Source organism: Lactuca serriola, chromosome 6 (assembly GCF_051521515.1).
Source record: "Lactuca serriola cultivar US96UC23 chromosome 6, Lser_US96UC23_V15, whole genome shotgun sequence".
Lineage (NCBI taxonomy): Eukaryota > Viridiplantae > Streptophyta > Magnoliopsida > Asterales > Asteraceae > Lactuca > Lactuca serriola.
This window is the reverse complement of record NC_136413.1, coordinates 200,556,776-200,567,564: the sequence shown is the minus strand read 5'-3', so window position 1 is coordinate 200,567,564 and position 10,789 is coordinate 200,556,776. Positions and strand designations below refer to the sequence as shown.

Genomic DNA, 10,789 nt, shown 5'->3' with positions numbered 1-10,789 from the left:
TGATGATGGTTTCGTTTTAGTCACAAAGAAAAACAACAAAGGGCAAAAAATCAATAATGGTGTGATTATTAATGAAGAAGGGAAAGTGGATTTAATTAAGTCCTTGGAGAAAAACTCAAAGCTTGTTAATGAAGAAATGGATGTTAACAAGAATTAAGCAAGTTCAAGAGATATGGATAATCAAGAAATGGGAAAAAATAAAAAAGTTAAAGAGCAAGAAAATCAAAAAGAAATCCAAAAAGAAGATCGAAGCAATAAAGGGGCAGAAAATCGGAATAAAGGGGGTAATTATTCGAAATTTGCTGTAGGAAATCTAAAAAAAGATGAGAAAGAGAGAGGGGTATTTCAGTCAAAAGAAGATAAAAATGGGAAAAAGAGTGGAACAGGGGTGTTTATTCCAAAAGAAAAATTAGGAACAAGAGTGAAGAATGTAATCGAAAACTTCAATGCCAAGAAAGATGGAATGCAGGGGAAAAAAGAAGAAAATCAGAAAAAAGTGTATATCCCAAAGAAGCAAATGGAGTTTAAAGTGAGTTCTAATTTTGATAATATAAGTTGTACTTTTGGAAAAGATGTTCAAGATGAAATTATAACACAAAACCCTTTTGATGTTCTTGCTGATTTGGGTTTAAGGGATATGTCTTATCTTGATGAGATGGATCCGGAGATTTTAACTGGAGGTGGCCAGGAGACAAACACTGAAAAAGAATTTGTTGATCAATGATGATGAATATAGGGTGTTGGAATGTGAGGGGTTCGAATTTAAGGCCAAAACAGGAGGAAATAAAGAATGTGATTAGAAGCAATAATTTGTCTTTGTTTGCTATTCTTGAGTCTCAGCTAAGATTCAATAAGTTGCAAACGACGTGTAATAATGTTTTTGGGAACTGGATGTGGATTTCAAATCAAGATGTGAGCCCTAAAGGCACTCGTATTATTATTGGATGGGATCCGGATGAAATTGTGGTCATGCCGTTGGATGCTAATAGCCAAGTGATGCATTGTCAAGTTCTTTTCATAAAAGATAATAAAAGGTTGTTTTGTTCTTTTGTCTATGGATGCAATTATTATATAGACAGAAGAAAGCTTTGGGATTCGATGGAAAAGCATTTTTATTTGGTTAATGGTCAATCTTGGTTGATTGCTGGAGATTTTAATGTTACTAGGGAGCTGGTGGATTCAATGGCTGGTAGTTCAAAAATAACAAGGGGTATGGTGGAATTCAATGAATGCATTAATCGTATTGAAGTCCAAGATATTAATCGAAATGGGCTACATTACACGTGGAATCAAAGGCCGAGAGGAGTTTCTGGAGCTTTGAAAAAACTTGATCGCGTCTTGGGGAATATGAAGCTTATTGAAGACTTTCCCAATGTGTTTGCTAATTTTCAGCCTTATAGGAATTCGGATCACAGCCCTATGATTATTAAATTCCCAGTTAAAAAGAAATTCAGGATAAGACCTTTCAAGTTTGTGAATTCTCTTGTGTTGGTTGATAATTTTCTCCCCATTGTTGAAAATTTTTGGAATTCTGAAATTGAGGGGCTTGGGATGTTCAGGTTGTGTCAGAAATTAAAAATTCTTAAAAAGCCTCTAAGGAATTTGTTGAAGACCCATGGCAATTATGCAGAAAAAGTTTCCAAGTGCAGAGAGGAATTATGCAGGATCCAAAATTGTCTTGACATTGATCCTCATAATGAAGATTTGAGATTTGAAGAAGGAATTTATCTTCAATCTTTTCTGAAAGCTAGCTGGGAAGAAGAGTGTTATTTAAAACAAAGAGCAAAAGTTCAATGGCTCAAGGAAGGAGATGCTAATTCAGCCTATTTTCATAAAGTTGTAAAAGGAAAAATTAACAGAAATAGAATAGAAACTATCGTTGATGGAAATGGAAGTTGGAAGGAAGGAGAAGAGGCTTTTAAAGTAATTGTTGATTATTTCAGCGAATTTCTTGGAGTTGAGCATGCTGTGGAACCTATTGTTAATCCGGAAAATCTGTTTTTAAGGAAACTTGATAACCAACAAGCTGTTGAAATGGTAAAAGAAGTTACAAATGAGGAAATCAAGGCTGCTCTTTTTGATATTGATGATGACAAAGCGCCTGGACCTGATGGCTATTCTTCCAAATTCTTTAAAAAGGCTTGGAGGATTGTTGGGGATGATTTTTGCTGTGCAGTTAAGGAATTTTTTCTGTCTAAAAAGATTCTCAAGGAAATAAATGCCACGGTTATTGCTTTAGTTCCGAAAATTCCGACTCCTGGCAAGGTTGCAGATTATCGCCCGATTTCTTGTTGCAACGTCATTTATGAATGCATTAGTAAAATTATAGTTAATCGTATCAGAGAACATCTTGGGTGTTTGGTTTCTGATAACCAGTCGGCTTTTATCCCGGGGAGGTCTATATTGGATAATGTTCTTCTATCTCAAGAACTTGTCAAGGGCTATCACATTGATAGGGGATTTGCTCGTTGTGCTATGAAAGTGGACATTCAAAAAGCCTATGATACGGTTAATTGGAATTTTCTTCTAAGCATTTTGAAAGAGTTTGGATTCCATGAGACTATGATAAAATGGATCATGAACTGTGTTTCTACTTCTTCATTTATGATCAATATAAATGGGAACTTTCATGGGTTTTTTCAAGGAAGAAGGGGACTTAGGCAGGGATGCCCCCTTTCCCCTTACCTTTTTACCCTTGTTATGGAAGTGTTTAACCTGATGCTTAAAAGGGGTATAAGGGAGAGCAACGATTTCAAGTATCATTGGAGATGTAAAGAGCAGGAAATCACACACTTATGTTTTGCTGATGATTTGATGGTATTTTGTCATGGAAATGCTGGATCGATAAAGGTTGTTAAGAAGGCAATGGATGAATTTGCTATTTCAACAGGTCTTGTTCCCAATTTAACTAAAAGCCATATATTTTTTGGGAATGTTAAGGAACCAGTTAAAAGGAAAATTTTAAGAATTCTTCCTTTTGTTGAAGGAAAGTTGCCTATGAAATATCTTGGGATTCCTTTGGTCTCTACTAAGTTATTTAATAGAGATTGCAAGGGTCTCATAGATAAAGTGAAGAATAGAGTTAATGACTGGAAGAACAAGTCTCTTTCTTATGCGGGCAGGCTTCAATTGATCAGTGCAGTTCTTACTTCTCTTCCTGTCTACTGGGCTTCTGTGATGTTATTACCGAAAGGTATAATCAAAGAAGTTGAAAAATTAATGAGAAATTTCCTGTGGAGCAGTGGACAAAATAGTAAAGGAATTGCCAAGGTCTCTTGGAATGATATCTGTAAGCCAAAGAAGTATGGTGGGCTTGGGTTGAAAAACCTTCAAGATTGGAACATTGCTCTTCTTTCAAGCAGAATTTGGAAAATTATCAGCGGGCATGATTCTCTGTGGGTGAAATGGGTCAAATTTTATCATCTTGAAGGAAGGAGTTTTTGGGATGTGGGAACAAAAGATAAAATGAGTTGGAGTTGGAGGAATTTATTGAAGATAAGACCTTTTTTGCGAGATTCTTTTTACACTCAGATTGGTAATGGAGAAAATACTTTCATGTGGTTTGATAATTGGCATAAGTTGGGGCCTTTATGTTATGTCCTGTCTCCTAGGGAAATTTCTAATGCAGGATATAATATAAAGGACAAAGTTAGCGAGGTTATTGTTAATGATAATTGGAATTGGCCTGCTGATTGGTTAAATATGATTCCTCAGCTGAATGAATTTCCAGTGCTTAAGCTTGTCAGGGGAAAAAAGGATGAGGTGTGTTGGCGGAATTATAATGGTAAGATTGTTCCTTTTGCTGTTAGCCAGGTTTCTTCGTCCCTTATATGCAGTGAGCCAATTGTAGAATGGTATGAGTTGGTGTGGTTTCAAAATCGAATTCCAAGCCATTGTTTTATTCTTTGGCTTGCTATTCTTGGAAGACTCAGAACACAAGATAGGATGAAGAAATGGAAAGACACAAGTGAATTTTGTTGTGTGTTCTGTAATAATCAAATAGATTCCCATTCGCACTTATTCTTCGAATGCAAATACCCAAATGAAGTTTGGAATTTGATCAAGATTAAGGTGAACATGAGTCACAGACCTGGCAATTGGAGTGAGATAATCAAAGAATTCCAAAGTTCTTTAAAGAGAAAGAGTATTGAGAATTTCATCAAAAAAATGGCTTTGGCAGCTTCTGTTTATCATATCTGGAATGAAAGAAATAAAAGGTTATTTGGAAAACAGAGAAATTCGGTGGATGTCACTGTTAAGATAATTATGGATGATATTAGGCTTAAGATATTCAGTCTTAATATGGGATATCTTGGGCTTAATGAAGAAATCTGCAAGAAGTGGAATGTCCCTGTTAATAAAATTGATCATATCCATGAATTTTGTAATTAAGAAAAGGATTGGATCGAATGAGATGTTGAGCTGGTGGATGGTGAGGAATCGATGGCAGATTAATGATTCTGTTATCGATATGGAGGAAAAAAGAAGGGAAATTAATAAAACCGAGAGATTAAAAATCTGGAACAAAGGGTATTTTGGTCAATTTAGGAGGAAAAATAAAAAGGATAATCAGGTCGTGGGCTGTGGGTTCGTGTATGACCTCGATTATAAGGATTTTTTGAAAGCTTGGCAGGAGATAGAATTGAACAATGAAAGCAGCCGTTTTTTCTTCATGGAACAGGGGCTGATCGAGAATTACAAAAATGATGACAGAATGCGAAGTGATGAGAATAATTACAGGAATTTGATGGGTTGGTCTTGCGATAAACAAATAAAAATTGAAGGTAGGAATGGGTGGGGTAATGATCTACGTGTCCTGGGCTTAATTGAGTTAGAAAACAAGCAAGGGCATTTTGGGCATTATTCTATTTATGGTAAATTTGGTAGCTGGGAAGATCATTATGGAGTTTGGTGGGTCTCACATAGTGATAGGAATATCATTGAGAAAATATTTCCCTGGAATATTAGGATGATGAGGCAGGGGCAATATGGTCAAATTAATGTGAAGGAGTTCATTTGTTGTTCTTTTGCGATATTTTCTTCGAGTTTGGCTGGGTTTAATAAAATAAAGAAATGTGATTTTATTAAAACCATTGGTTTGGAGTATAACAGAAGTGTGAATGTTATTATGGTTAAAGGGCAAAATTGGAATTATTGGATATTGTTGAATTTGTTTGATTATGAAGAAGTCCATATCCAATATTTTTTCAAAGGAATTGACAGTCATGGGATTTCTACCAATTTTTCCCTTAAAATTGGATTGCAACTCGGTTTAATCCCGAGTATCATTTGGTTTATACCTTATGATGTGGTCAAATTTCATCAATACTTGGAATTTATTTTCATTTATTGTGAATTTCCGCCTTGGAAACAAGGTGTGTATTTTCAAGGATTTGACGGATATGAGATTTTTATTACTTTTTCCCTTAAAAGTAAAGTGCATCTCGGTTTGATCCCGAGGTTCATTTGGTTAAGTCCTTATGAAGTGGAATTTTATCATTTTCAATTGGGGTTTCTCAATTGTTATGATTTTCCGTCTTGGAAACGAGACGTGTATATAAAAGGAATTGACGGAATCGGGATTTTTATCATTTTTTCCCTTAAAAATGAACCCCGGCCTTGGAAACAAGGTGTGTATTTCAAAGGAATTGACGGAAGGATATTTAATTATATCCTTAATTTTTTCGGCAATTTATTGCTAGAGGGTTCAATTCCCGAAAATAATTGGTTCAATCCTATTCATTTAGGGATAAATCTTGGTTCAATTCCAAGTGATATAGTCAAGTGGTTTGCCCCTTTTTTCCAAAAAAGGATGATTTTGTCCGGTTCAAATCCGGAGCTTTTAGTCGGGTGGTTTTCTTTCTTTTTCCATAAAAAGAATTTAAATCTTGGTTCAATTCCAAGTAGTCTAGTCATGTGGTTGGCCCCTTTTTTCCAAAAAAGGATGAATTTATCCGGTTCAAATCCGGGAATTATAGTTTGGTTTTTCAACTTTTTCCGTAAAAAGTTCAAAAATCTTGGTTCAAATCCAAGTAATTTAGTTGGTGGGTTTTATGATTTTATCCATAAAAAATCTAGAGATGGGAAAAGCATCAAAGAGGCGAGGATAGTGAATATTGAAGATGGCAAATGGAATGGAAAGAGGAAGAGTCAAAGAGATCAAAGATGGTTGGATGAAGATTGCAAAAAGTGGAAGATTGTGAATAAGAAAAAAAGAGAGAATGATACTTTGGCTTTTTATAGCAATATACTTTTGAGATGCATAAAAGATAATAAAGACAAAAGAATAGTGAGAAGAAAGAATATGGTTATGGTGGTTATTATTGGGAATTGGAAAAGTGACATTATTTGCATTTACTTGTGGGACACACGGGATAATTTTGTTCATAGACTTTGTGTTATTTTACACTCATGGATGTGGAGTATATATAGAGATTGCATTTTTGAAGTTTGGAAGGAAAAAAGGCGAGTTCATTTCAAAAGGGAAAGGAATTTTGAAGACCACTCCGGATTGTGGAGTTGGGATAGAATAAAATGTATTTTCTTTGGATACTTTGTTGCTAGGGTTAGCCTTTGGTTTTGGTATTTACTTGACATTTGGATTTTGGTCATTTTTGGGGTTTGTCCTAAAATGACATAACTCTTGTTTTTCTTTTTTTGAATTTATAAAATCTTTGCCAAGGCTTCGGCCTTTTTCCCAAAAAAAAAAAAAAAAAAACCCTAAACCCTAAACCCTGTGTTTCCCCCGTTTTTTCAACCGTTTTTCCGGCACCGGTCCTTGCTCCGTCGTCGGAATTTGTTGAGGCCGGTCTTATTTTGATCGTCTTCGTCTGCTCGTCCTGTGGATATCATTGATTTGGTTCCATGGAGGGAGTTCCACCAGATTTGGAGGCTGATGTTATTATGAAGAAAAAAGGAAAAAGTGTGGTTGCGAAAAATAAGTTGAAGTTTGATGCCGGTATTGTTCCTGTGGTATCATCTGACTCATTGAAGGCTACATCGGTATCTCTTCTCGTTAATAAGTTTGAATTGGAAGCAAATATGACTGAATCCAAAGGATTGGGAGATGCGATTGTTCATGATTCTTCTAAGTCTGAGTTGAATTCAATGGATACTTCCTTTATTGATGGAAATGCTATGAATCCTAGTGAAATTAAAGGGATGAATGATGTGATTGGGGGTTCTGTGAATGGTTCTGCATTGGCATCTGTGGGATCGGTGATTGGAGTGAAGAATTCGTCTAAGTCTACTTTTGATATCATAGCTGGAGCTTCCATGGTATCTTCTAGTGTGAGCATTCCAATTATAAAGACTGAAGGTTCGTTATCAAATCTAAGCCCTGCTGTTATTGAATTTGAGAAAGATATTAATCAATTTTGTTGTCCTGGAGAGAAGAATGCTATGTTGACCTTCTGGAACTGTTTATCGGTAAGTGAAAAGGAAGGCTTTGTTCATGGTCTCAGATTCACAAAGAAGAAATATGGTAGTGGTAGTGATGCTGAAAATTCTAATGAGGACTTGATTGATTCTGTAAAGAAGATTTCATCTGTGAGTCAAAGGAATGATCTCCTCTTGAACTGGAAGGATCTTAGCAACAAAAAGAAAGAGAAGGTTTTCCACAAGCTATGCACTAGCAAAGTCAAAAAGCAGGTTGAAGCTAATTTTGGTAAGAATAGAATTCCTTTTAAAGCTTCTTCTTCTTTATTTCCAGCTTCTATTGAGATGAAGAGATCTTCTGGGGTTGAAGCTTCTATTGGTTTAGGAAAAGTTGGGGAAACAGTGGTTAGTATATTGCTTGAGGGTGTTCCTATTGTTGAAGATAATGGTCCTATTGTGGTTGAATTGGAAAAAATTTGTTCTATGCAGCCTTTAGTGAAGGTTAAGAAAGAGAAAGGAAAATTTGAAATAGATGAGCTGGTTAGCAAGCAGCTAGAAGAGGTTTGTAATGAAATTGTTTATCATTTTCCTGCGAAATTCAACCAATTAGACATTGAGAATGATGGAGAATTTAGATTTAATTTTGTTGATGAAGAGGAAGAAGAAAAAGATGAAAAGATGGTTATTGATGGGAAAGATTCTAGCAAAGAGAAATTGAAGAATAGCAATGGTGGTCTTCTAATTTCCGAGTCTATGCTGGAAGAAGTTAATTGTAGTAAATCCAAGAGTAAAAGTCAAATTCCTAATTCAGCTCCTGTGGAAAATGATATTAAGTCTGATGGAAGTGATATTAAGAATGTGAGCCAGATTTCTTATGCTGAAAAAGTGAGTGGAAAGAAGCTTAATGCAGCTAATCTCATTGCTAGTGTGAAAAAAGATTCTAAACTTCCGGAGGGAGTTGTAGAAATGCCTATTAGTGATATTTTAAAAGGTTGCAGCCCTTTTAAAACCACTTTATATGGATATTTCATTGACAAGCATGTGAGTTTTTTCAATGTCAACAAATTTGCGCATAATATGTGGAAGAAATTTGGTCTTGAAGAAGTTATGGTCAATGATGAAGGCATCTATTTTTTCAGATTTAGTAATGAGCAAGGATTAATCTCGGTTCTGGAAGGAGGTGTATGGATGGTGTTTGAAAGTGCTCTTTTTGTAAGAAGGTGGACTACTGGTGTTAGTTCAGTAAAGGATCAGCATGATAAAGTTCCAGTTTGGGTCAAAATTTTCAATGTTCCTTTAGAATATTGGAATGGGACGGGGTTAAGTTACATAGCTTGGGAAATTGGGAAGCCTCTTGATGTTGATTCTCACACTGCTAATATGTGTCAAAACCACTGGGGTAGGCCGGCATTTATGAGAGTTTTGATTGAGATGTCGGCTGCTAAGGAATGGCTTAAAGAAATTCAAGTTTGCTCTTCTGATTTAATTACGGGTGAAAGAATTGTTTCTAAATGCAGAATTGAAAATGCTTGGAATCCTTCTAAGTGTTCCCACTGTAAAGTTTATGGCCATAGGGATTCTAATTGTGGAGTTGTTATTGCGAAAGAAAAGATAGAGGAAGAGGAGAAAAGCAAAATTGAAAAAGGGAAAGAAGGAGTTACAATTGATCTTATGGAAGTTCTGTTAGCTACAACCAAAGAAGTTAAGGAGAAAAATGATGGGTTTGAAACTGTGGTGAAGAAAAACAAAGGAAATAATTTGAATGCTAGTTCTAAAGAAGCTGCTGTTGGAAATAATCATAAATTGAACCAGGGGCAATATGCGAATTTTTCGAAAAATGGAAGAATTGGGGCAGGTCGGCTATATGCAAACCTGTTGCTAATGGAGGGTTGGGCCTAAGAAGTTTGAGAATGTGGAATAAAGCTATTCTTTCCAAACGAATTTGGATGATTCTTTCTGATGTTGATTCTCTTTGGGTTAAGTGGGTTAAGTTTAATCTCTTAAAAGGAAGAAGCTTTTGGGATGTTGAGAAAAAGAATGGTCTTAGTTGGAGCTGGAGGAATTTGATAAAGTTGAAATCGGTTTGTCGTGATCATTTTTGTAATGTGATTGGTAATGGAGAAATTACATACATGTGGTATGATGATTGGCACCCTCTTGGCCCTTTTTCTTATGTGTTGTCCCCGAGAGAAATAACAAGTGCTGGATTCAATATTTCTGATAAGGTGAAAGATGTTGTGATTGATAGTTCTTGGTTTTGGCCGGAAGATTGGTTTTAGGGTTTTAGGGTTTTAGGGTTTAGGGTTTAGGGTTTAGGGTTTAGGGTTTAGGGTTTAGGGGTTAGGGTTTAGGGGTTAGGGGTTAGGGGTTAGGGGTTAGGGTTTAGGGTTTAGGGTTTAGGGTTTAGGGGTTAGGGGTTAGGGGTTAGGGGTTAGGGTTTAGGGTTTAGGGGTTAGGGTTTAGGGTTTAGGGTTTAGGGTTTAGGGTTTAGGGTTTAGGGTTTAGGGTTTACGGTTTAGGGTTTAGGGTTTAGGGTTTAGGGGTTAGGGGTTAGGGGTTAGGGGTTAGGGGTTAGGAGTTACAATTGATCTTATGGAAGTTCTGTTAGCTACAACCAAAGAAGTTAAGGAGAAAAATGATGGGTTTGAAACTGTGGTGAAGAAAAACAAAGGAAATAATTTGAATGCTAGTTCTAAAGAAGCTGCTGTTGGAAATAATCATAAATTGAACCAGGGGCAATATGCGAATTTTTCGAAAAATGGAAGAATTGGGGCAGGTAATGGAAATCGCATGCAGGGGCATAATGGGAATAATTCAAATTATGGAAATTCTGGTGCTAGTTCTGGGAATCGCTTTCAAGGGCAAAATGGGATTGGTTCAAAAAATGTTAGATTTGGAATAGAACAAGGTGGGAAAATAGGAAGTAATAGTTCTCAGGGGTATAACGGGAAGAATAAAGGAGGGAATAGTTATAAAGGGGTTTCTTCACATGAAAAAGGGCAAGGAAGTAATTTCAAAAATATAAAAGTGGAACAGGGGCAGAAAAATAAGAATAATAATTTTTTTTAAAAAGAGAATGATGCAGGGGCTGTTTTGGGAAATAAGAATAAATTGGGGATAATTTCTGGGAACTACAATATTCAAGAAAATAAAAAGGAAGAAGAAGTGATGATAAGGGCTGGAGGAGATCATAAATATATTCCGAATTCAGGGGGTGGTATCAAAATTAGCTCTAATTTTGATCGGATTCAGCAAAATGTAAAAGATGGAAATTCTGTGAATCTCTTTTCTTCTAATAAATTTGATGTTTTAAAGGATCTGGAAGATGAAAATCAATTTGATTTTTCCAAGGGTGTTGCAGAAGCTGATTTAGACTATCTGGACACTGTAGACCAAATGGAAGTTTTAGGTG

General features: G+C 35.9%; 2 protein-coding genes across 2 annotated transcripts; both read left to right on the top strand.

The window, feature by feature from the left end:
• The first annotated feature begins 723 nt into the window (after positions 1 to 723).
• On the top strand, positions 724 to 6,533 carry LOC145060546 (uncharacterized). The gene is made up of 4 exons (XM_079008193.1): positions 724 to 4,353; positions 4,634 to 4,874; positions 5,703 to 6,338; positions 6,433 to 6,533. Exons 1-4 carry the CDS (start codon positions 724 to 726, stop codon positions 6,531 to 6,533), a joined length of 4,608 nt encoding a protein of 1,535 aa, XP_078864319.1.
• Positions 6,534 to 9,287: 2,754 nt separating this feature from the next.
• Positions 9,288 to 9,656, top strand: LOC145060545 (uncharacterized). The gene has a single exon (XM_079008192.1). The coding sequence runs from the start codon at positions 9,288 to 9,290 to the stop codon at positions 9,654 to 9,656; it is 369 nt and encodes a 122-aa protein (XP_078864318.1).
• The last annotated feature ends 1,133 nt before the right edge of the window (positions 9,657 to 10,789 follow it).